The 27842-nt window shown below is 35.6% G+C and overlaps 1 protein-coding gene across 5 annotated transcripts in view; it reads left to right on the top strand.

The window, feature by feature from the left end:
* The window catches only part of KCNC2 (potassium voltage-gated channel subfamily C member 2), a 194693-nt gene extending 175545 nt beyond the window's left edge, over positions 1 to 19148 (top strand). Inside the window, exons 2-4 of one of the 5 annotated variants that reach the window (XM_047066893.1) lie at positions 8481 to 9408; positions 11486 to 11650; positions 19039 to 19148. In XM_047066893.1, the coding sequence (XP_046922849.1) occupies positions 8481 to 9408; positions 11486 to 11650; positions 19039 to 19148 (1203 nt within the window). Of the gene's footprint in view, positions 1 to 8480; positions 9409 to 11485; positions 11651 to 17029; positions 17167 to 17874; positions 17937 to 19038 lie in introns of those variants that run through there. The other 4 variants (XM_047066895.1, XM_047066892.1, XM_047066897.1 and 1 more) reach the window with 4 other exon arrangements.
* The last annotated feature ends 8694 nt before the right edge of the window (positions 19149 to 27842 follow it).

The following is a 27842-nucleotide window of genomic DNA, read 5'->3' as shown; positions in this document are numbered from 1 at the left end:
TAATTCCTACACTACACTAAGAATTCTGAAATCGGCGTTTACTGTAACATTCTTCACGCTTTCACATCTTAACCTGAAATATGACGCCTCTTCTTTGAAGCAGGCAACTGTCTTCCTTTTGGCTAACTCAGTCCACCAGCAATCTTAACAGTTATATAAAAATAAAATCGTACTCCGAAGCATTGATTAAAACTGTTGTGGTGGGATCCCTTTTCAGAGCATTAGCTCCATGAGAGAAAATAGATCCTAACCAATTGTTTCCATGAATAATAACCCCAGTACAATGTACCTAATGTTTTTTTGCAGCAAAACTGACAAGGTCAGGCAACCCTGAGCATCTGACAACTTTATCAGTATTTACATACAAAGGATATTTAAAGCTGATCCCAGACCAAGTACTGCAACCATAATCCCAAGAAATCATTCAGTTTAAAAATTCTTTTTTTTTTTAGTGCTTATTTATTTTTGAAAGCGAGAGTGAGACAGAGCATGAGCGGGGAGGGCCAGAGAGAGGGAGGCACGGAATTAGAAGCAAGCTCCAGGCTCTGAACTGTCAGCATGTCAGCACAGAGCCCGACACGGAGCTCCAACCACTGACTGAGAACATGACCTGAGCCCAAGTCGGACGCCCAACCAACTGAGCCACGCAGGCGCCCTGAAATCAGTTTTAGTACATAAAGTTCCTGCAAGATGCCAGAGCAAGTGAGAAATCGTCTCAAAGCAGAGTGATGGTTCATCATCTTTCACAAGTGAGAGGAAATCAAGGAGGAAAGAAAACTCCTCCTTCCTAAACTCCTCATCCAATTGATGACTATTTTCACAACCTTAATTGATGAACTCCAGTGACCTCAATTTCCTGATTCGAGGAGTCTGTTTTCAAGGTGATTGTCAAGGTCAAGAAGAGCTTTCAGGCTTTTTTTTGCCATGGCCCATGAATGGGAATCTCCTTTAAGGACTGGAATTTTTGGGCCATGGCAAAGTATATATTTTAGGATTTGTCTTAAAAAATCTCCCTGTAATGTTAATTTCCAACTATTAAATTATGTCATTGACTTTTATTTTCAAATAGAGGTAAGTTTAATTTTTCTTCAAGTTCTTTTCCCCCTTAAAGGTTTATAATATAGGTTGAGGTTTCTAATTGTGAATTAATGGGTAAGGTGACTTTTAAAGGAGATTCTGTGTTGGGGCCAGTGGAATTTTTACATACCAAGTTAAACATACTTCAAAAACACTTTCCTTTTCTAATTTCCCAAGAACTGATCACCTACTTCTTGCCATCAGTCAAGCCTGTGTTTGGCTCTAAAGATAGATATTAAGTTCTTCTCTTTGAACAATTTGTGGACTTGTAGAATCAGTAACAAAAGTGTGTGAAAATTGCTACATCAGTGATCCTGGGCTAGGGGAGCACAGAAAAAGGCCATTTAATCAGTCTGGTCCTCATTATGTTTGGCACTTTTGAGGTTCTTATAGAGTTCAGTTTTATTCATTTTAATACTAACAGGAAAGAGAAAATGATGAAACAAAAATATAGCCTGCTTTCCTCCTCTTTCCTCCTCTTTCTGTCAGCCTATTATACATACTTAGAGATCTACTTGAATTTTTGCACTGAGGTAGGTACATACTATCTTCTATGTAGAACGGCACTTTGAGGGCTTTCTCTTCATGGTCGCTAATTAGAAAACAAAACAAAACAAAAACAGAGTATTAGACACTCATCAAGCTAATCATGGACACTGGGCTTAGGGAGAAAAACTGGCTACTTATTACATCCACAAGTCAATATTGTAGCAGGGCATCTCCCTTCTAAATGTCCCTGAGATGATACATGAGTTCTGTGAATTCAGTCAACTTAACACCTAGAGAGCTTTCTAAAGTTTTAATTATTTAGCATGCTTTATCTTATTTTCATTTAATGCCTGTAAGAGTTTGTGGTCTTAGCACAGGGGAAAAGGAAGAGAGAAATGACAATGTGATTTTCTTCCTCAACTCCTTGATAAGATTCCATTAACAGAATGAATGGAAGCTACTGAGGGCAATGTTTGGACCTACAGACCAGTTCAATTTGCTCCTGCTATAAATTTGGCTCTTTCTTTCTTTCTTTCTTTCTTTCTTTCTTTCTTTCTTTCTTTCTTTCTTTCTTTCTCTTTCTTTCTTTCTTTCTTTCTTTCTTTCTTTCTTTCTTTCTTTTTTTGCTTCAATATGCATATTTTATTATTTCATTTCTGTTAGTTCCTTTTCCTCACATCATTTTTATTCTCACTACAATGTGATCTACCTTATTATTTTGTTCATTTATTTATTCTTTCATTAATTCTTTCATCCTTCTATCCAGCCAGCCAGCCATCCTAAATACTAACCACTGTGCCAAAAGCAGGAGCTACAAAAATGGATATGAAATCATTCTGGTCCTTAAGCACTTTCCAGTTTGTGAAGGAGAAAAACAAATAAAACCTTTTCCCTCCCACCATTTCTTTCCTTTTTAATTTCTTTTACTTAATATTATTCAAACTAACCTCATATTTACCCATTTGGGCTTAACTCAGAGAGTCAGAAAAACAAAACAAAACAAAACAAGATATTTTCTGTATCCAAGTCTCTTAAAATTAAGTTCAAATGAAGTGTACAAATTCCTTGATAATGGATTCCAAGTGTTGCCTCCAGATGATTCTAGGTCTTCAAGGCTTCTGGGGTCACCTTTTCATCTGATACTCAAACTAAGTTCCCAATAAACTGAGCTCTTATTTTTCATTCTATGGGGAGATCTTTCTCTCTTAATAACTCAATAACTCTAATACTCTCACAAGGGCTACATTTCTCCTGATTATCTTTTATTCTTATTTAGTACTCTTCTAAGTTTTTGAACCTCACTGTATCTTGCCTCTATGGTTGACTGCTCCCCTCCTTTTGTCTTTGCATGGCCCAATACCTTCATCACTCGAAGCACCATCAACACCAGGTTCTTTTGTACAACCACCTTTTGCTGAAGGCATAGCAGAGCAAGCAGCACCTTAAAGTTTGGTATTCCCCATTGGTGTCCCAAAGTTCTGCTGCTGTACCGCTCAGGGATCTCTCATTTGCTTGCTCCTTCCCATTATGGGACTTTCCTCATCCTCAAAGAACTATCCCGTTTCTTTCTCTCTGGATTTCAATTTCTTTCCAACTTCCCCACTTTTAAGTTGTCAGAAGACAACATTCAATTTTTTACCATGTTATTATGAAGAATACTTTAGTTCTGTGTTATGACCTTCCCATTCTAGACCATTTCTAGTGTCTTTAGACTTTATAAATAAAAAATGCCTATCTAGCTTGTTTTTTTTAAAGCAAAACAGTCATCTACTTCTGGAATGAATGTCTCTTTCCCATAATGACAGTTTGTATCTTTTTTTATACTCTTTTTTATTTTCCTATTATACTATTATCACACTCTGGCAGAATTACAAAGTCCTTAAAAACTAAAGATATACAGAGCTATAAAAATTGCAATGAAGAATAATAAAAATACAAAATCATGTGGTTCTTTAAATAATGCTAATGAAAATATTGATAAATTCAAGTTCCAAGCGACTTGTAAAAACACAGACAACTTTTGGCTTTCAAAGTTTTTGTGTCTTAGAGTTGTGTATATTTAGAGGCTGTTCAGTTGCTTTGTTTCTTCACCAATATTTGTGTAGAAGCCAGAATTATGTCACAACTCACATGCAAAGATACACACACACACACACACACACAGATTTAGGAAGATTCTTTTAAGAGTCTACAAATGCTTATAATTTAGAAACTTCTCCAATTCATTTAGTAATGAATTATCAACTTTGTATTATCAAGTTGAAAATACACTGAAACAGTGTTTTTCAAACTTTGATATGCATAGCAATCACTACAAAAGCTTGTTGAATGCAAATTCCCTTTCCCTAAACAAGAGAATCTGTGTCTGATGTGTCATGTGGAGGGTAAGGAATTCACATTTGTGTAAGCTCCCAGGTATATTCTAATGAATGTGACTAAATTTCTTTTCTAGGAATATGGATGGGCAAGTATTAATTAATTAATTAATTAATTTATTTATTTATTTATATTTTAGTTAGTTGACGTACAGTGCAATATTGGTTTCAGGAGTAGAATTCAGTGATTCATCACCTACATACAACACCCAGTGCTCATCATAACAAGTGCCCTCCTTTTAAAAAATATTTATTTATTCATTTTGAGGGGGGAGAGGAAGAAAGAGTGAGAGAGAGAGAGAATCCCGAGCAGGCTCTGCACTGTCAGTGCTGAGCCCAACATTGGGCTTGATCTCAACGAATCTTGAGATCATGACCTGAGCCAAAATCAAGAGTTGGACGCTTAGCCAACTGAGCCACTTAGGTGCCCCAACAAGTGCCCTCCCTAATACCTATCACCCATCTAACCCATCCTCCTCCCACCTCCCTCCATCAACCCTCAGTTTGTTCTCTATCTTTAAGAGTCTCTTGTAGTTTGTTTCCCTCTTTTCTCTTTCCCTCACTTCCCATATGTTCATCTGTTTTGTTTCTTAAATTCCACAGTTGAGTGAAATCATATGATATTTGTCTTTCTCCAATTGGCTTATTTCTCTTAGCATAATATATTCTAGCTCCATCCATGTCATTGCAAATAACAAGATTTCATTCTTTTTGATGGCTGAGTAATATTCCATTATATATATATATATATATATATATATATATATATATATATATAGCACATCTTCTTGTACATTCATCAGTTGATGGACATTTGGGCTCTCTCCATAGTTTGGCTATTGTTGATGATGCTGCTATAAACATTGGGGTGCATGAACCCCCCAAAATCTGTATTTTTGTATCCTTTGGGTAAATAACCTACTATTGCAATTGTTGGGTCATAAGGTAGTTCTAGTTTTACTTCTTTGAGGACCCTTCATATGGTTCTCCAGAATGGCTGCACCAGTCTACATTCCCACAAACAGTGCAAGAGGGTTCCCCTGTCTCCACATCCTTGCCAACACCTGTTGTTTCTTGTGGTGTTAATTTTAACTATTCTGATAGGTGTGAGGTCAGTATCTCATCATGGTTTTGATTTGTATTTCCCTGATGATGAGTGATGTTGACCATCTTTATGTGTGTCTCTTAGCCACCCGGATGTCTTCTTTAGAAAAGTGTCTGTCTATTCATGTCTTCTGTGGGTGGATAATTAAAATGGGTAATTTAACAAGATGATTCATGTTACTTAAACTCCAACCACCAAGTGTAATACCTTATGACTCTGCTGACCTTTTTCTGACAACATAATAACTCATTTAATGAACGTAAGCCTCAGGTTCTGGTAGTGCTTATTGAGGTAATAATTATATATTTTTAAAGTATAAATAATAATGATTTATAGTATTTGCATAGGACTTTAAGTTAAAAACCACTTTAACCTATATATCTTGTATTTTTACTTCATCCCAAACAATGGGGCTGTTACAATAATTTAAGACAAGTGAATTCTAAAGCTTTCCCAATAAGCCAGCAAGTCCAAAGGAGGACCATAAGCAATCAAACTGCTCTAAAGTCTCTTTACAGCCTCATTTTAAAACCTAGGTAATATTTCTAGTTTATTTAAAGCTCTTTAGGAAAAGAGGTTAACCTTTAAAATGTCAGAGCCTCTGTGCTAGCTTGGGCTTTAATCATCGTAATTTGTGCAAAAGAGGCAGACTTGGAAAACCTTCTGCTCCTGCAGTGTTACAGTAAAGGCATCACTTGAGAAAGCCAGATTGAAAAAGTCCAGACATTTTATTAAAATTTCCTACTGTGTTATATACGGGTCTCCCGTTTCCATCAAGTTAGCCTTCATTTATCCCTCAAATTCCAGTCTATTGATATTTTGTCAGAGGTGTCTGTGACCCCTCAGTCTAAATAAAGCCCCGTTTTTGAGCCTTTTTATCCTTCATTGCATTTATCACAATTGTAATTATATAATTTTTGCATGGTTCATTATTTAATGTCTGTGTCCCTAATGGATTGTGAATTCCTCAAATGCAGGGATTGTGTTTTGTTAACTACTGTTAAATTGAAGCCCTAACACTGTGGCCTGGCACAGAGAGGCACCTAATTCATACTTGAATGAATGAATGAAGAGTAAGAAAATGTTCCCTCATAAAAGGTCTCAGTGTTTCATATTTACAAGCATCAAAGTACCCTAGAAAACTGTCTTTGTTGTTTGGGAGATAGGCTGGGAAGTGAGGACAGATTTTGAAACAGCAGTGTTGGGAAGTCCCATTCAATTCACCTGAATGTAGGTGGAGAGAGTTTGGCAAAGTTAACTGAAAAAATGCTGACTGAGGAATACTAGACGCATAAAATAAAATTACAGTTTGCTTTAACTGCCTTATATTGTCTACCTGCCTTGTAGATAGAATGTGTGCACTGAAACTTTTGACATTTCATCTGAAATGCTGGAGACTGGATGTGGATGGGGGAGCATGTGGCGGGGGTGGGGGGGCTTGGTGGGGGCATCAACATATACCCACCAGCAGGGCTCTGATGACAAAAAATTTCAGGGGGAATCAGAAACAAATCTATAGATAAAATTGTGATTATATTAAGAAGTAATGCATGCATCAAGGATGATTGATTCTTCCTCTAGAAGATACTATCATCTAAAGCATCTAGAGGGTCTTAGTGATACTGTTACAAGTAGTTATTAAAAAATGAACTCTTTATTTGGACAAAGGGAAAGCTGAGTGAAAACATGTTAGTGTCTTGCATTATGTCTGGGAAAAGATATTAGTGAAACATAATGTCAAAACCAAGGGAGATTGGAAGACATGCATGGGGGAGTAAGGCAAAACCATGAAAATGGCATGCTTTGTAATTCTATATGAACAGTGTACCAACTGTTACCCTGCATAGATACAATTTCAGAATTTGAGGTGGTTCTTTAAGGCAGATAGTTACCATCCTAAGATGTTTTCTTTTAGTCCTTTTGTATCTCTCTTACACTGAAACTCAACCAGGAAAAAAAGGAGGTAGTTTCAATCTCTTCTTGAAACTTAGATCTTTTCAATGGTATGGGTGAAGAACAGGTATTAGGGGACAGTTTGGGGATTTGGATATACCCTAATATTTCCAAGTAAGGGCTACCCTCCACTTGACTGATGTCCTCTTGTTCTTACATAATTAATTAATTTGGATATTCAAGGGGCAATCCCTTGGTGCTCACGACACATGCTAAGTCTAAGGGCATTATCAGAGAGCACTAGAACTCTGCAGGCTTCTTTGAAAGCCTCTGGTACTGACTGTCACAGTACCATTCACTCAGACAACTGGGTGTTAAGCTTTCAGAGCTTGAATATTAAGAAGTATGTGATCCCAAGATAAGTAAATGGTTTAACATATTTGTATTCAACATGCGAGCGTTTGGTAGTTAACAGAAAAATTGGGAGCAAAACTTATCAGGTTAGGGTGTTTCGTCTATCCTTTTGTTATCTTACATCTTGCAAAAGTAGCTTAAACTCTGTGCTGATATTGTAGAACTGTAAAATATGGTAATAGTAGTGTTATGAGTATGGATATGAGTTAATTACATAATTTGTTTTTATGAATGTCTGGCAGTAATAGGAACTATATAAGGAGAGATTTTATTATTATTCTGTATTAGCGGGTGTGTGTATTCACATAGGGGACTGATGAAATGAACTAAAAAGTTGAATTACAAAAACAAAAAAAAAAAGAACCCTGCAATTTTATAGCATGCTACTCTAATAACACTTGGAGTTCTTTTTCAGGTGAGAAAGAAAATTGTCTTTTAATTTGTTCCTTAACTCTGTTTCTCTCTCTTCAGTCTTGTTGACTATTCCTCTTCCCTAGATTTGTTCTTTTGGACAAGTCTCCACCTTAAGCTGATACAATTTAACTTTAACATAGCTCAAAAGGTTGTTTTTTTTTTTTTTTCCATGTCCATACCTGTGACAACTTGGAGCATCTTATTTATAGCTAAAAACCTACAGTAAAATTTGGGTAGCTTCCAAATTTCCATCAGTATGAACTGTACCTTATATTTATAGATGTAAAACTTGATCTAATACATGAAGGTTTCTAGGATCAGAACCAATATCTGGAGCCACTGTCTACATTTTTTTCTTTAGTCTGTTGCCCTTTAACGTTGTTTTGGATTGATTTTTATGCTTTCTTAACAGGTATATTTTCTTATACAAAAGAGTCAAGAAATTATTTTCCAACATAAGCAAAAGTTTTTGCCTATATAACAGAAAACAGAACTTGAAACAAATTACATGTGCAACTCTAATTAATGATACCTACACATCTCTTCTTTCACTTAAATAACATCCCAAGCAAAACCTCCAAAATCTCCAAATATGCTTTTGCTCTTTTTCATCTGCGGGGATCGATGCTCTTAGATTTGGATCAAAGTATATTATAGTTCAGATCACTCTTTGTTTCTTTTTTTATTTCTTTCCCTTCCCCCGCCCCCTACAGTTTATTGCTTTTGCTTCTTTATTCTTCATCCTGGTTTCGATCACAACCTTTTGCCTGGAGACACATGAAGCTTTCAATATTGTTAAAAACAAGACAGAACCAGTCATCAATGGCACAAGCGTTGTTCTGCAATATGAAATCGAAACGGATCCTGCCTTGACGTATGTAGAAGGAGTGTGTGTGGTGTGGTTTACTTTTGAATTTTTAGTCCGTATCATTTTTTCCCCTAATAAACTTGAATTCATCAAAAATCTCTTGAATATCATTGACTTTGTGGCCATCCTACCCTTCTACTTAGAGGTGGGACTCAGTGGGCTGTCATCCAAAGCTGCTAAAGATGTACTTGGCTTCCTCAGGGTGGTAAGATTTGTGAGGATCCTGAGAATCTTCAAGCTCACCCGCCATTTTGTAGGTCTGAGGGTGCTTGGACACACTCTTCGAGCTAGCACTAATGAATTTTTGCTGCTGATAATCTTCCTGGCTCTAGGAGTTTTGATATTTGCTACTATGATCTACTATGCCGAGAGAGTAGGAGCTCAACCTAACGACCCTTCAGCTAGTGAGCACACGCAGTTTAAAAACATTCCAATTGGCTTCTGGTGGGCTGTAGTGACCATGACTACCTTGGGCTATGGGGATATGTACCCCCAAACATGGTCAGGGATGCTGGTGGGAGCCCTGTGTGCTCTGGCTGGAGTGCTGACAATAGCCATGCCAGTGCCTGTCATTGTCAACAACTTTGGGATGTACTACTCCTTGGCAATGGCGAAGCAGAAACTTCCAAGGAAAAGAAAGAAGCACATCCCTCCTGCCCCTCAGGCAAGCTCACCTACTTTTTGCAAGACAGAATTAAATATGGCCTGTAATAGCACACAGGGTGACACGTGTCTGGGCAAAGACAATCGGCTTCTGGAACATAACAGATCAGGTAAGGCACAATTTCAAATGCATGCCATTAAATACTTTATAGACCAGTATGTCCCTTAGGTAGAAGGCAACCATTTTCATTCTCTGTAAACTTTCATGAGTTTTCAGTTCTACCCCTTCGCAAAACATGTGTTTGTATCAGGCTTGTAGATAGCTAGACTGTAGCCTGTAGCTTTTCTCAGTAGATTCCAAGTAGAAGCCTGCGTAGCTGGTCTATAGAGTTTTCCTGCTTTAGTGGGAATGCCCTCTGCTGATGGTGCCAATATTTTCTTTTGCCTGTTTGTTGCTCTTGTGCCAATGTTTCTTTGTTCCCCTGCACGATGTGATGGTATGATATTGGCCATTTTCCATCTTTCATTCTCAAAATGTTGCTTTCCATATCATTTGGCTTGGCGTGTTTGTCTCAGTTTTATCTCTGCCACATGGGGCCATGCATCTCAACCTAATTCACAAGAAGCAGTTACTTAAAAAGAATGGATGCTTATATTTGAAAAGCCTGAACACCAAAAAGGTGATATGGAAGATAGCCTTTTTGATAATACAAGTTGTTGCTAGTAATATTCTGGAGGTTTGATTAAATTTTCATGATTGTTAACTTAGGTAGGATCTTCAGTATAATCCCTTTAGATTGGGTAAAATGCTATGTAATATAATAGACTCACCATTATTCTGGAGATAGATGATCTGCTTTGTCTAGTCAATGGCAAAGTTGAATTTCCCTGTGGATTTCCTTTTTTCTACACTATGCATTGGGCGCTCTGTTCCCTCCCAAAATGAATTTTGGGTGATATATTGCTGAATCCCTTCTCCTCTCCATTGCCATAAATAACCTAGAGAACATCAACTGATAATTGATGTTAATTTTGCCAAAGTTATAGGCAGTAGTGTCCTCTCTAGTTTATTGTGTATGGTACAGATGAAATATTTTGTAGATTAAACAATTTAATTAGCTTTGAGCCCACTATGAAAATTTAAGATATGTACATTCCCTGTAACTTAGATATATTTAATATTTTTCTTGTAAAAAAAGATTTATGATAATCCTATGTGAATACTTTTGCATAATTCAGAAATGACACCAATTACACAGAGCAAGCAAGCAAACAAACAAAAAAGGCAAGTAACATTTCCATAGGTCCCTTCATTAGTTTCCAGAAGTTTTTGCAAAGTAAGTGGGGAAAAAAATGTGGCTGGAACTAAAATGCTTTCTTAAATATATTATTCATAAAGATCTTTTTGTTCATTTAGTACATTGTTCTGCAGATTCTGTCAATATATCTAAAAACTATTAGGCCAAGAATGTCTTTATGAATAGTGGAGTTTAGTAGATGTTGGTCTCATCAGACTGTTCTCAGTATACCTGTGCAGATTCCTTATGAAGGGCATGGAAAAAGAGGACAAACTCTCAACCTGGGTAAATACTGTTATAACAAGCTAGCATCTAGGCCAATAGGATGTAAATGTCTTTGGCAAGCATATAGAAGTAAACAGTTGTTTCAAGGGCATTTGGAGAAGTTAATCTTATTCCTTCGTTATGCTCAAAAAATATTTTTCATTTCAAAAAGGAGAACCTGGACATAAAGTGAGATTTTGGATTTATTTTATTAATATTTTGGGGGAAATTACTTTCAGCAAATATTAAAAGCCTGTGTCTTAAAGAACTCCAAAGACAAATACGTACCTCGGAGTTTTTCCTTAAGTAGGCTCCACTTTTAAAGATTCCTATTCACAGTAACTACAAAGCATGTCAAAAATCTTAAGATATTAATGTGTGTGCCAGTTCATTATCACACTTGTTTTGAATTCATATTAGTTCTGTGAAAGTCAGTTTCCTACTAAATGGGATCCAAAATGGAATTGAAATTTCCCAAAGAACATTTCTCTCCTTTTCAATACATTTCCATTTTGCTCCATGTAGATTTTTGTAATGAGTGATGAAAATCCTTTTTCTTATCATGATGTGATTACTGTGTTTTGTATATGGAGTGACTGTACTATGGACATTCAGTGTAAACTCTTTGTACTGTCTCATTTCCTCATCCATCACTGTCTGTCAATGGGCATGGTGCTGTGACCAGTGTTATCAGGTGACGACAGTACAGGAAGTGAGCCGCCATTATCACCCCCAGAAAGGCTCCCCATCAGACGCTCTAGTACCAGAGACAAAAACAGAAGAGGGGAAACATGTTTCCTACTGACAACAGGTGATTACACGTGTGCTTCTGATGGAGGGATCAGGAAAGGTAGGCATGCATTTAATCAGATCCTAACAGGTGACTTAGAAATTAAGTGCTACTAATATATGGAGTGATATAAATGCTCTTTTGTCATTTTCTACGAAAAACTGCACACAGTGTTGTTTCACATTTCTCATCATCTCTTTTCTCATTATAAACATTTAAAGTACATAACAGTACACTTGACTGTCATATCTGAAAGGTATTTCATCTTTCTTTCTCTTTCTTTCTTTCTTTCTTTCTTTCTTTCTTTCTTTCTTTCTTTCTTTCTTCATTTCTGTCTTTTTCTTTCTTCATTCATTCATTTCGGTCTTCATTCATTCATTCATTCATTCTTGTTTTTGGTTTTCCATTTGTCTATGGGAAGAATTGTAATGGGGTATTTAAAAATTAAGTTACTCATCTAATAATCTTAATATAATATACTCAGCAGTCTTTAAAAGTTATCTTTTAAACTACAAGTAATAAAACTCAGTAATTGGCTCTATGCATATATTTGATAAGTAATTGATAGAACAATAAGGCTTTTTTCAAAGAAAAGCTTTAAACATTCTCTAATTAAATCTCTTATCCAGTATTTGGGCAGTCTTTGCCATGATTTATCTGAATGTCACAAGGCTAAAAAGATATAACATCCCTGGCCGTATAAAACAGTATATCCAATCACTTAAAAGGCTACTTGCATACTTATATAATGTGATACAGAATTTCTCTTCAAGGCAATACTAATAATTTTAAGTTTATTACTATTTTCAACCCACATTGAACTGTGACTTGCACACAGAAGATACTCAATAACACTTGTTGAATGAGTATATTTTGTTGGTTAGGCATCTTAGTCAAGGAATATAACAGTATTGAAGCACCACTCCACCATGTGCTTCCAATTTTCTAGATTATGCCACTGTCTCTGACCATTCCCTAGGTGCTGTTTTTTGTTTTTGTTTTGAGTAAACTTTATGGATCTCAGGACAATTGGGCCCTTTTACTCGCTCCTTAAGAAATAATTTTGTGACATTACCTACCCTGGTCCAAGGGCTGATATGCTCTTTGATTACTCCTACTTTGATAATTCTGTTTGCTTTATTGCCATGGTTCTCTTTCTCTGTTTATTGACAGAATAGAGAAAGAACTATAATTATTTCTTATGCAATGTACTGAATTTGAATGAAAACCAATCCGAAACTTTCATATTAGTGCAACTGTGTTTTAAAAATACTTCACTTTTTGCTATTCATTGCAGTTTCTCCCAATTGAATACTTTAACATTTTAAGCCTTCAATATTTATTTTGTGATGTCTTCTTTGAAATGTCTCATTACCCATATTGTACTTCTCTTTCATTGCTTCTGAACACTTTTTATTGTCCTGTCTGTCTCCATGCCTTTGATCTCAAAAGAGAAGTCAGACTCTTCTTTTATTTTAGTATGTAATATTTCAAATACTTCTTCATTTAAGCTACTTGCATTCCTCTGCATCTATTCTTTATACCAAAATATATTTCAATTATTTGAATATGTTTATTTGATTGTTTGCTAATTTACATTTAAATATTAAGTGCTAGAACAATTTTTTAAATATTTTATGATAGTTAATATCCTATCATTGTACTTAAGCAAAATATGTATACATACATTAACTAATGATAATAACGTATAACTAATAATTTATTGTATAGAACATTATATTTTAAGTACATTACATATCTCAACCCACTATATATGTGTATATATATGTATATATGTATATATATGTATATATGTATTTATATGTAATGTGTGGCTATATTTTTATACATTTTTGAACATCACATAATAAAGTATCACATCCAATGCTTATACTAAGGTTACATGGTTAAGAACTTAGCTAAATTTTTTTCCTTCCACTGTCAGACAGTATTTGAATTTTAAACTTCAAAGGAGATCACATATGAAAAAATACTTTGCAAATTATAAAACATTATGCAAATATAGAATTTTTCTGTAAAATGGCAAAGTTTCATGAGCAAAGCAATTAATAAGATATTTAGTTTGTATGGAAAAATTATACGTAAAATTCTATTTCACAAAGACAAAATTCTCTTTATCAGTGAGCACATCTTTGAAAATTCATCTATGGGCTTTTATTCTTTGTCATTTCTCATCATAATCAACTTCTTTTTTCATTCTTGCTTGTTTTTTTTTTACACTACTGTGTTTTTCCTCCCAGTCCTTGTAACATTTTGGCTAACTTCACTTATTTTTTTTAGTGTGTTGTCTTGTCATGTTTATCAGGAATCTATTAACTTCTTCTCTTGTTTCCTTTTATGTAGATTATAGATTTCTGCTATTACTCTTATTCAGGCATTTATTTCCTAAATGATCCCTTTTTTATCTTTCAAGTTGGTCTTTCAACTGATTTGATTTTAGTGTGCTGAAAATTCTCCCCTGTACAGATGAAAAGAAATTACCAGATTCCCACTGAATTCTTTTCTACCAACAAGTATGAATATAGTTGGACATACATTAAGAAAATTTATGGATTCCCTGTAAGAATGAACTCCCAATACTTAGAACCTGTGTTTTTATTTATTCAGTAGTTTTTAGGAAATCATATTACATACACAAAAACATACCCATTGATAGTACATTGCTAGGCAGTTTCAATATTTCCCCATATAAGCACATGCTTTTGACAACCATATAATTGGGGCGCCTGGGTGGCTCAGTCGGTTAAGCGTCCGACTTCGGCTCAGGTCATGATCTTGCAGTCTCTGAGTTCGAGCCCTGTGTCAGGCTCTGTGCTGACAGCTCAGAGCCTGGAGCCTGTTTCAGATTCTGTGTCTCCCTCTCTCTCTGACCCTCCCCTGTTCATGCTCTGTCTCTCTCTGTCTCAAAAGTAAATAAGTGTTAAAAAAATAAAAAAACTTAAAAAAAAGGACCATATAATAGGCACACCTTGTATTTAGATGCCAATTCCAAGTAGGTTCAATATTGTTTATTCTCATGAATTATATTTTTAACCATTCCACTCAATAAAAAGTTTGCTTAAGCAAAACCTTATCAAATTTTGTATCAGAAATGAACCTGCAGAATAAAATATATATATATTCAATGAATAACGTATAATTTTACTAAATACTTGTTATTAAATTAGAAGGGAAGTCTTTTCAAATTAACACTGAAATTATAGTTATTAAAGTAAAAGGACTTATAAACAGAATAGATAATATTTATGTTAAAAACTGTAATTCAGGGGCACCTGGGTGGCGCAGTCGGTTAAGCGTCCGACTTCAGCCAGGTCACGATCTCGTGGTCCGGGAGTTCGAGCCCCGCGTCGGGCTCTGGGCTGATGGCTCAGAGCCTGGAGCCTGTTTCCGATTCTGTGTCTCCCTCTCTCTCTGCCCCTCCCCCGTTCATGCTCTGTCTCTCTCTGTCCCCAAAATAAATAAACGTTGAAAAAAAAATTTAAAAACTGTAATTCAGAATAATAATTGAACATTAAGAATGGGAACCAAGATTTACATATAACTAGGGTGATTAACATAAAACGATCAAGTAAATTTTTACCTTTTTGGAGGTCCTGTAGGGAAGATTACATGGTCAACTAGGATAAATTATTCTTCATATAATTCCCAAAGTTATACTTCCAATGTCTTTACAGAAGAGCAGTAATGACTAGCTCTTCAGGAGCATGGAGGTCCCTGTGTAAGGATAAATTATCTGCAATTCTTTTTTAATTATTTAAGACATCCTCTTATTAAGTATTCCATCATCCTCTGGAATAGAATGAAATACATGTTGCCTCCCATGTTTTATATCTCTAAATGCTAACAAAGCTTATTGGCATATAATCCTCTCATTAGCAGAAAGGATGTCCTAGAGAATTTTACAATAGGTTATGGATGGCATAAATTTCCATCTACAAAATTTCAAGGAAGACTGCTGAAAGTTTCTGTGTGTGTGTATGGGGAAGGACGTTTCTGTCCAGTCCAGCTTCTCCCACAGTAGAGCAGTTATTACAGTCTGTGTCCATTCTTGTACTGGCTGCTTGAAAATCAAATAATCACTAACTCACTGAAAATGTTTCTTCTTTTCTAGTGAAAGGAGGAGAGATAGTATTAGCTTCTTCCCCAGAAGTTCCATGAAAATTAAAAAAAGTACCTGAGAGGAGCACAGGGAAACACAATAGGCCCATTTTCTTTCTCATATACTGACATGCACACCGAGGGCTAATCAGAGCCCAAGGAATATGTCCTGAGACTAAGGAATCCATGAAGTTTAGTGAAGTTGTATCCACTTGCTCAGCTTTGGCTGAGGGAATTTCATTTTCCTGTTCGACAACACTTTTTTTTCAGTGGACTTCTCAGAACACTTATTTCCTGACTAGTTTTTCTTATGACTGACTCCTACATTTGGTTCTTGACTACTTTTTCAATTAATAGTTGTCCTGCTTTTAAGACAGTTCACTTCTAACTTTACATGGTGCTAACCACCCCATTGAACTGCCTCTACTCTTTTTCTAATAAATAATGCTACAATATATGAATCTTCCCAAAGGTGACTTTGATGGGAATGTTGCTTGAGTGACTAAGGAAAACCACTGGGTTAAAGCTTGTGAGGAGGATCTTTTATTCCGTAAGTCCATGATAATCACGTACAGTTGATTAGAACGCAAGATAATAGAAAAAGTGAATTATGATCAAATGGTTCTCAGTTCTTGGCAGTGGAGAGCTAACTGAAAACATCACATCATAAAGTTCAGACTGTAATTCACTGAAATTATGACTCAATTTATATTTCATTTCCTTCCTTTTTTCTTTACATTTTTTTATCCAAAGATATAGAAATGGGCATTCTACATCACCTAGATAATGGCATCAAACGCCATTATTTAAGAATCATCCTTTTAACACTATAAAGCTGAAAAATTGAATATGCTGGAAAAAGAGTTGTCCACTTAAAGTTGATCATGCTTATTAGCTTAGTAAACAATACAAAGTGAAAAGAAAAAAATAGCCCATTTGGTTTTTTTTTTTTTAGAAACAGATTTTGAAATTTAAAAATATTAGCCAAGTTTATATCTTACTTAAGTTGCTTTGCCTAACTCTTAAAAGATCTGTAGTATTTTATATACCAAAATTACATCAATACAAATTACAGTGGGAAAGAATGAATTTTGAAGTATTACAACTATAAGTTTTGATTGATTTAATTTCTTGGGAATGACAGCTATAGTGAGCTTTATTTTTTTAAGTTATAAATGGTCTCAATATTGAATTCTTTGTAAAAAAAATTTTTTTCCCTTGAGCTCAAAATAGCACTTTTGATTATCCTGCATGGTATTATTTGTCTGTGTCTATTTTCTGGTTGAATTCAACTGATGTCTGTGCATTTTTTCATAAAAGGATATGAAAAATCCCGAAGCTTAAACAACATAGCGGGCTTGGCAGGCAATGCTCTGAGGCTGTCTCCAGTAACATCACCCTACAACTCTCCTTGTCCTCTGAGGCGCCCTCGATCTCCCATCCCATCTATTTTGTAAACCAAACTGCATCAGTCGGCTAAATTGTATGAATTCGAGTACTGTTTACCCCAAAATGGAAATAAGTAAATGTAGAGTTACTCCAGGCTCCATTAAATACAGTTTCAATCCTGCATGATACTACTTTTTGAAGTCAGAAATGCCACTTGGGTAGCTAACAAATCTTCTCCTGGCTTTAAAGATTATCTAAAGTAGTGCTACTTCTCCATATTAATTACCCTGCTCTCCTTTCGCAATAAAATGACAGGTAGTGTCAGATATTGGCCAGTATGCTAATACGTAAACATATCTTCAGGGAGATATAATTAAAACAGTGTGCTTCCAAACACCGGTCACTTCATTGGACCTTCATTTCTCGTGACTCTAAACCATTTTGAAGATGTTTGGGATCCTATCTTGATTGCACACAACATGACTTTGGTCAGCTCATTTGCATGGACCATCTTGTCTCTATCACCTGAAAGCAATGTCGCAGAGTTCGGGGACCGTGGATGGCTCAGGATATGTGTACCTGCTGATATGAAAGCACTGGTTGACTGTTCTGCATGTTGAATTGTGGGGCAGGGAGGGCGAGTTTCTCCTTGACATTTTTTTTCCTTATTCTTTGAAAGAAATATTTGTTTTAAACAGTTTAATTTCTTGGTTGATTTACTTTTCTTCAAAAATGCTGTATTGGAGTTCTGAATGTCTCTGGTTGTTTGCACACAGATAACTGCAAAGAGGTTGTCATTACTGGTTACACGCGAGCTGAGGCCAGAGCTCTTACTTAATGACTTGGGGAAGGCACAAAACATGAGAGAAAGGTAACTGCCAGCCAGGCTTGCATTGTTTAGCCAGGAATTGCTGCTTGGTATTAGAGTCATATATATATTTTTCCAATCCCAGGATTTGTCATCATTTTCAGAGGCAAAGTGCCAAATATCACCCAAAGCTCTCGTGTCTTTTTTTATCCCCTTCCTTTATTTTTATTTATTGATTTTTGTGCAAACATCAAAGATGATTGTTTTCACTGGAGGCTTTCTTGACCAGCCTTAAATTTCTGACTCACGGGATTAATCAGATTTTCAGGCAGTGTTGAATCAGGTGCTTTGTCCTGTATGGCGTTTTGTCCGTCTGTCTTAGCTCCCTGTCTTCAATGTATATGCCATCTGTCTTCATGAAGCACAGAAATGCCTTGATAAGATGTTCATGATTTTAGTACCGGGTCCTCTCCCCTGCCCCCCGCCTTCTCTGCTATTTGGAACAGCCTCTCTGCTTTGTGTGTAAATGGATGATGCCCTGTAGACTACCTACGTTAATCAGTACTGTGAACCTTTTTGATAAGCAGGATTTAAGCAGCAGTATCACCATTACATTTGGTTGCTGGCTGCAGTGTCAGTGTCTACTACCTAGCAACCAGCATTCATCACTACACTCCAGCAAAACCCCTAGGGAGTTTTATTCAGCCCAAGTGGAAGAAATTCTGTTTACAGCGTCCCGATGAATGCAATAGCAATAGTGTGTCCGGTATATTGGGCATGTGAAGGAGGAAAAATGCCATACTATAAATTGAGGGATAAACATTATTATTTCTAAGGCGTTCAGGATCCTTGAGACTGTTGATTAATCCTTAATTCTCATGTTTATTTTTTGTGAGGAAGACAAATGTCATTTTTATCATTGATCACATAACGTCTATTATTCTCTAAGTCCTAAAGCATGAACTGCATGTCTGAGATTTTGTACGGCAATGTATTTACCCAGACGTACACATCTGATATTTAGAGATTCTGTGATCCTTTTAATGACACCACCCTTAGAAAGTTATAATTCCATATAGCTTTATGGTAAAGGAATTAATATACTGTCTGGTGCTGCTGTTATTGACTGCAGTGTTGTACAGAATTTATCATGGATTTTTGACTGCTGAAAAAGGGACAGTGGAATTTAGCCATGCCAAGGACTGTACTGGAAACAGACTTCTGCTGCTGAATGTGCCCTGATGTGACCAGGTCGCACTCGGAAGAAGTCCCTGCGTCTTCATGAGGCATCTAAAGCTTAGAAAAGAACTGTGGCTGGAACTCATTTGGTGCTCCCCATATGAGTGGTCTGCTTGTGGACCTGCCGGGATCCATGAGACAATTGTAAATACCAACACGTGTGCATGGGTCAACAGCTTCAGCCATCTCACACCCAAGGAAGCCAAATTCATGATCAATATCTCTGAAGCTTCAAGTAAGGCCCATACCTCTGTGAATTGCCCCTCTTGGGCCTGCAGTAGATTGTGCTGTGAATCATACAAGGCAGTGATAATGGCGTAGTATAGATGTGTCTTAATTTCCCTTATTTCTTCTTTGTTGTTTGAATCCATGAACATCGATGGTATCATTTTTTTATAAACCATTTATGTTATCTGCTTGTCTTTTTGTGAAATTTTCAGTGCCTATTTATCAAAACTAACCTGTGTTTAGTCACATATTTGTTTAGTTCTGGAGAATCATTATGACTTTTAAAAAAAACTCACCAATGTTATTCATGGTTTAAGTGTTTTTGTCATTGTTACCTCAATTATAAATATTACAGAAAATAAAATTCTGGCAACGAGAGTATTTTTTTATTAAATGATCAAGGAGTAATGTCAGTATATAGTAGAGTATTAATCAAATTATATCCTAAAATGTATATTTTGCATAAAAGAGATATTCTTCAATCAATTACTTTTTGTGAGTTTTGTGGCAACCGAAGCTTGTACTTGTTTAAAATTGTTGTAGTTGAAACTGTGTAAGAATTCTTCATCTTGCTTAATCAATATTTCCAGAATCGATTAGTTCCCCTGGGATTCTGAATATAACATATAACCTAATTATGAACCCCTGTATTGTGGACCTTTTGTGAACATTTCAAGGTGCATGCACAACCTTGGTGATAACTGATGGATATGTAACTAACTGAAATGAAGAATAAAAGGCAAATAAGCTGGGGATAAACTTGAATCCTATCTGATTAAATTATTCATATTCTTTTCTTGGCTCCTCTCTTTGTTTTGGAATTTTCAACAGGCTTTACTATTTTTATGCTTCATGGTACCACAGCAGACGCTCACACATAATACAAGGAATTTGGGATGCAGGGATTTATGAACATACAGAGCTCTCACTTTCATTCAAGTCTTGGGCATGTAGCCTGTGTTTTCCTCTTCTAAATGCTTTGCCTGCCTAAGTTTCTTATAATTCTGAGATGGAATTATTATTAATTGTGATACTACCCAATATTTATATGGCATTTTATGACTAGTACTGAATTTTCATTTATATGTTCTGACTTAATCATCACAGCAATTCTGGAGGTAAATATATTTTGTTTTCATTTTGATGATGGTAAAGTTAAGGATCAGAGAGGCAGAACAGTTTACTTTTATTTTTGCTGCAGATGATCTTCTCTGCCATAGTTTCTCATGGTTTTAATATTTACTGAGCCTCCTGTAAATGCCTTATCTTCTAATATTTACTGAACCTCTTGTGAATGCCTCCTCCATCTAAAGATGGCTTCTGTCTCACTTATGGGTAATGGACTTCTGTTTTGACAGCACACCACACATAGCTAACATTCCAGTATATGGTAAGGTTTTGTATAAGTTTACCCTATAAAAGCTATGAAGCTATCGGGATTAAGGGAAGGGTAAAGTGAAAAAGAGAAACGAGGTTGGCAAATCCAACACTCTCCTATTATGCATCAATAGAATCTTTGCCATGTCTAAAAATGCTCCGAGTTGATTAAGAGTCTATTAAGACTGAGTTCATAAAAGGAATATGTCTAGATGTAATTACTGATAAAATGTTTTTAACTGTGGTGTCAGAATGTAGGATTTACTGTAAAGAGGAAAAATGCACAAGAAGAGGGAAAGAATGTGTTTTAATAGATGATAATTACCATCAAATTTTTATTAAAAAATCAAGATTAAATAGTCATGAATGAAAAGTGAAGATATTCATTTTATCTTTGAAATAAATCACAAAACAGACTAATGGAATAGCAATAGTGAACTTTCTTGGAAAGAGACAATGAATATGTTAAAAGGCTATATTACAAAGCAGGGGCTCTGGAGGATTTATACCATGCTTGAAGACATTTAGAGCTAAATGAATCTATTAAAATATTGAAATCCCGAGCAGTTTATGATGATTAAAATACGCAGCTTAAAATTTTTTCTTACTGACAAAAATTGTCTCTCTTCCAATTTCCCCTGCCAAAATTCAGTTAATTGTTTAAATTCTTGAATATTATTAAATTATAGATATATATTAATTTTCTCTAACATGGATTCAGTATCATTCATATTGATACTAAATTTAATAATTTCCTGTTCTCCCCTAAACTAACTCTATTTCAAAGATATGATATTTTTCATCATTGTCTAAAAATTAAATAATTGTATTGAATTAGTATTTCTTGATGTTTTTCTTTAATTTTTTATGTTTTATTATATGAAATTTATTGTCAAATTAGTTTCCATACAACACCCAGTGCTCATCCCAAAAGATACCCTCTTCAATGCCCATCACCTACCCTCCGCTCCCTCCCACTCCCCATCAATCCTCAGTTTGTTCTCAGTTTTTAAGAGTCTCTTATGCTTTGGCTCTCTCTCCCACTCTAACCTCTTTTTTTTTCTTTTTTTCTTTCCCTTCCCCTCCCCCATGGGTTTCTGTTAAGTTTCTCAGGATCCACATAAGAATGAAAACATATGGTATCTGTCGTTCTCTGTATGGCTTATTTCACTTAGCATCACACTCTCTAGTTCCATCCACGTTGCTACAAAGGGCCATATTTCATTCTTTCTCATTGCCACGTAGTACTCCATTGTGTATAGAAACCACAATTTCTTTATCCATTCATCAGCTGATGGACATTTAGGCTTTTTCCGCAATTTGGCTATTGTTGAGAGTGCTGCTATAAACTTTGGGGTACAAGTGCCCCTATGCATCTTGATATTTTTCTTTATCATATTGTCGTGGCAAAGTGAAGGATCGCTGAATATGCATTTTGAACAGCAAGATCTTCAAAGACTTTGGTGATTTCCAGTTAGAATCCCACATAACCTAATGCTATTTTTTTTTAAATAGACTATTTTTTAGAGCAGTTTTAGGTCTATACAAAATTGAACAGAAAGTAGAGAGAGTTCCCATTTACCCCCACCTGACACATGCACAATCTTCCTACTGTCTGCATCCCACACCATGGTCATGTATTTGTCACACTCTATGGACCTACAAAGACATATAATTATCACCCAAAGCCCATAGTTTACATAAGGGTTCACTCTTGGTGTTGTGCATTCTATGGATTTTGTTAAGTGTGTAATGACATGTGTCCACAATTGTAATATCATACGGAATAGTTTCACTGCCCTAAAAATCCTCTGTGCTCATCCCTTCTTTCCCCTTAACCCTTGGCACCCACTGATATTTTTACTGTCTCCATAGTTTTGCTTTTCCAGAATGTCATATACTTGGGCTCATACAGTATATAGTCTTTTCAGATTGACTTGTTTCACCTAGGAATATGCATTTAAAATTTCTTCTTGCCTTTTCATGGCCTGATAGCTCATTTCCTTTTAGTGCTGAATAATATTCCAGTTTTTGAATGTATCCCAGTTTATCCAGTCACCTACTGAAAGACATCTTGGTTGTCTCCAAATTTTGACAATCATGAATAAAGCTGCTGTAAACATCTCTGTTAGGTTTTTGTGTAGATACAAGGTTGTGATCCATTGGCTAAATACCAAGAGCACAATTGCTGGGTAATATGGTAAGAGTATGTTAGTTTACACTCATTTTTAAAATTTGGTTCTCTTCATTTTCTCAATGCCAATAATGTGGACTACACACAAATTATTGATAAATCTGCTGTTTCATTTCAAGAAGTAAATAGATTAGTTGATTATCTACCAGCAGATTCTTTCTCCTTAAAAATAGCTTTTTTTTTTTTACAAAATATAAGCAAAGCTTCTACAAAAATAAAGTTAAATATAATTCCATAATGTTCTACTCCACAAACCAAAGGGTTTCATTTTGTTGGTTTGCCTTTTTTCCTTTTGTTATTCTCATTTTGTAATATTAATATAATGTGTGAGTGTGGGTATGTGTGTGTATTTTACCTTTCATTTCAGTCATGCTTCAGTTTGGCCTTTTACCCCTCTAGCCTCAGTTCATTCTTGCTCAGGCACTGTATTCCCCCTCCGTGCGGTCTCAGGGAAGAACTGCAGGGCCACACAATGATCACATCATCCCTGCCATGGAAGAACTCCATCTAGTATGTTGGTCCCTTTCTGGCTCTGCATCAGAAAAAATTGTTGGGGCCCTTTAAAAATACACATGCCTGTGGGGTGCCTTAGTGTCTCAGTCAGCTAAGCGTCCCACTTCGGCTTAGGTTATGATCTAGCAGTTGGTGAATTCGAGCCCCTCATTGGGCTCTGGGCTGACAGCTCAGAGCCTGGAACCTGCTTCAGATTCTGTGTCTCCCTCTCTCTGCTCTTCCTTCCCCTGCTCATGCTCTCTCTCTCAAAAATACAATAAAAAATAAACATTAAAAATTTAAAATAACTAACTAAATAAACACACACACACACACACACACACACACACACACACACACACACACCTCTGTGCTCAGCTCTAAATCTTTTGAAATTATCTCTTGGGATGAGGCCTGGACATATATATTAGCTTTAAAAAGTAAAGTCTCATGTGTATGTATTATTAAATAAAACAAAGAACAAACACCCCACAGGTCTTTCTCCTGTCTAACATGGCCTAATGTAAGATAGATACTTGAACTTAATAGAATAGCATTTTTTCTAAACATTTTGCACATAGGTGTATTGTTTTAGCAATTAAAATGTAAAAAGGATGCATAATATCCCATTAGGTTAATGTTCTATATATATTCATTGCCCTCAGCTATTCATGATTTCTATTTCTTTTTCCTGTTTTCCATTATAAATCACAAAGCATTGACCATTTTGTCAATGGTCTTTGTATATTTTTGTATATTTTATTTTGTGGCAAGGAGGTTTTTTCTTTTTTCTTGAAGGTTATTCCCCAGGGTGACTGGGTGGCTCAGTAGTTTAAGCATCTGACTTCAACTCAGGTCATGATCTCACAGTTTATGGGTTTGAGCCCAGCTTTGGGCTCTGTGCTGACAACTTGGAGTCTGGAGCCTTCTTTGGATTCTGTGTCTCCTTCTCTCTGCCTCTCCACCACTCACTCTCTCTCTCTCTCTTTTTCTTAAGAATAAATAAACCTTAGGGGCGCCTGAGTGGCTCAGTTGGTTAAGCATCCGACTTCAGCTGAGGTCATGATCTCATGGTTTGTGAGTTCGAGCCCCATATTGGGCTCTGTGCTGTCAGCTCAGAGCCTGGAGCCTGCTTCAGATTCTGTGTCTCCCTCTCTCTCTGCCTCTCCCCTGCTCATGTTCTGTCTCTCTCTGTCTTTTAATAACAAATAAATGTTAAAAAATTAAAAAAAAAGAATAAACCTTAATATATTTTAAAAAATATTCCCCAAATGGAATTATTGGCTTAAAGAGTATGAAAAATTTTATGAGCATACCTTAAAAACTACTTCCCCATAGTCATATAATGTTATATTTCATCAGCAACAAATCAAATTGACATTATCAGGACAATTTTCTTAGCTGCATTACAATGTGAAAAAATATTCTTTTGCTTAGAGTTATTTTATGTAAATGATTACACTAACATGAATCAAATCATTTTAGATTTTATAAATGTCATGTGTCCACTTACCTTATAGTTTAGCTACTCATTTATTAGCACACCAGACACATATCTTTTCTCTGGAAATTCTTTTTTTCATTTTGGAGCCAAATTTCAAATTTGGAATCAAATATGATGTATTATTGTTTGTAAAATAGTGTGCACGTATTGTAGACCCATAGAACTTATATTTTCATTTTTCAGTATATTTCTCATAGTAAAAAAATGAGATAAGGGCATTCCATATAACTCAGTATCAAGTAACTATTTTGGGGGGGGGATAAATTTTCTTATAAGCCAGGAAAAGCAAAATTATTACAGCAAAATTATTTAAATACTTTGGCATTAAGTGAAATTTAATTTCTATTAAGAGTACTAAATAATGACATGAAATGGCTAAAAATGCCACCATATGGAAAGGATTCTTCACATAATTTGAATGTGGCAGTTCTTGAAATCTTTCTTGAATGACTAAATGGTCTCAGTGTTACATAACTAAAAAGATATGTTTAATCAATTATTTCTTAGTGGTCTAAAGAAGCTGTATTAAGACATGCTTAATTTGCCAACCAAAACCAACCCAAACCAAAAACAAAACCTGTAACCTCATTGCAAAGGATTAAGGATGAAGTTAGTACCCAAGGAATTACTGTATGTATTTTTTTTTTTCCTCCAGAGCTCACACTTGCCAGTAACTTGGTTTCTCTGGAAACAAAAGGGATTAATTTAAATGCTCTACATGGTATTCCCTCCTGTTGCAGTTACTGCACCTTCTCACCTTGGCTGCTGGTGAGAAGCATTAAAAAATTATAGGAATTCTGGAGGGATGGTTGGTAGAAATATCCAGAATCTAAGATAATAATGATTAAAAAACATACTCATACACACAGCTGGATATATAGAGACAAAGAAAAGGCATAAGGTAAAGTAGCAAATACTGAATATTGACTGAAGCAAGGGCATTTAGTGTGAAGTAAGCAAAAAGACAAGCCAAAGATAAAGAAAAAATTCAATAATTCATCTTCATAAACCATGTTGGGTAAGTTCTGCACAAAAGAGCCAGACATTCTTTTCACTGGAGACCTTGAAAGGTTTGCAATCGCATAACAAGGAGTCAGGAGAAGAGATCACCAATTTTCACATTCCCTAGCAAAGAATGAAGTTAGCAACTTTCTTTTAGATGCCTTGTTTTTATTTTCTTCTTTCAGTGTTGACCAAATAATAATAATAATTCTTTAATATTAGGGTTAAATGCTTTCAGAATCAACTAATGACTGTCAAAATATAAAATATTCCTGGCTTTCTTTTGTTTTTATTTGTATAAAAGGTCTTTGCACAAGCTTTTGGTCTGATTTATTACAAGAGCAAAATATAATGACAAAATACTACTGAGAACAGGTTGCTTTTTAATGTGCAACTTCTTAACGACACAAATGAGATTCCTAAGGCAAATATCATTACAAGGTTTATTTTCCAAAATTAAAATTGTTGAGATGTAGATCTACATATGTTTTTTAGAACCGATAACTCTATGATGAAAAATCGTAATGTTAAGTGTCAAAATATTAATGTGGAAGAAGACTGTTTGCCTTTAGCAACAGCTTTTCTTGGTCCCAAATATCCACGTATTGACATGTGGTTTGTTAGACCCATGGAAAAATGACACAGAATTAATACTTAGCATTCTCTGACATATGTAGTCCACTAGAGAGCCAGAAGCAGACATTTCTGTTGCCTCACACCATCAAAAAATCCTTTATGCAAGCATACCACCTTAAATATGAGATTGTTTCTCATATGTTAAATATCAGGTTACATATTACTTAAAAATAAAGCATTGAATTACCAACTGGTAATTATGACAAGATATCTTAATATTCTCCTCATTTGACTAAACTTTAGATTTATTTTTCCTTGACTCGAGGACCCTGACCTCCGTTTTCTTAGAGCATTTACTTTAGAAAACTTGATGTTGCATATTCTTTCTCCATCCCTTGGAAATATAATTTTTCTCCCAGCTCTTGCCAGTTACAACCCAAGAGTGTCTTTCCCAAGGGCCTGGGAGCCATTCCTTTAAAATATAATAATTATGAAAGTGCCCCTACCCACCAGTGCCTGTGGGAGGATAGGAGCCTAAAATGCCAGTTAGCAAACACAGATGGCCCAACCACACTGACCAACATCTTCCCAAATGTCTTCCAGTACTTTTCCTCTCACTCATCCCAGTGTTTGAAAGCTCTGCTGTTTTTGTTTTAGCAGAGTTGAGTTCAATCTCTCTTCCCTATTGCACAGTCTTAAGTCCTATTGCAGTAATCTTAGTTTTCCTCGTCTGTTTAACCGGTATGATGCAATTTGTTTTTGACGTTTCCTTAATAGATATCACAAATTGTGAATCAATAAAACACCGCAATAAAACAACTTTGAGGACTTACAAGGAATGAGTAGGGGTGGGGAGGAATTCCAACCACTCTGTAACTTACTTTAATTTTGAAGTAGATCTTAAGAAGCTATTCATAATATTATAAATATTATTTTAAAATTATTAAAACTCAAGTGCTTGCTTTCCTTTTTTGAAGCAGTTAAGTCCCCTCTTTCTTGGATGGTTAAATTGACAGGGGACTGTAAGTAAGCTGATAAGTTGCTGCCATTCATCTCTTCTCATTTTATGGTCAAGGAACATAATAAAATGAGTTAGCTAGGCCTGCTCTTTTTCTGGAAATTGACCCTTAGGGTCCTCCAGCAGGCATTCATCACCTTATTTCTACTGCCAAGCACATTACCGAACTTATAGAATTTTAACACATTTTTTTTAAATCGAACTGTTACTTAGACTGATTTTTCTGAAATCCATATCTTATTGTGTTCCCCCCAGTTGTTTATCTATCAGTGTCAGAATAAAATACAAAATTTTAAGCTTGCCATC

The sequence above is a fragment of the Lynx rufus genome, unplaced genomic scaffold, assembly GCF_022079265.1.
Source record: "Lynx rufus isolate CCGP_SWC_20201006 ecotype Redwood Valley unplaced genomic scaffold, mLynRuf1.p SCAF_7, whole genome shotgun sequence".
In the NCBI taxonomy this organism is placed as follows: Eukaryota; Metazoa; Chordata; class Mammalia; order Carnivora; family Felidae; genus Lynx; species Lynx rufus.
The sequence above is the reverse complement of the archived record's forward strand: the minus strand, read 5'-3'. Positions and strand labels throughout refer to the sequence as shown.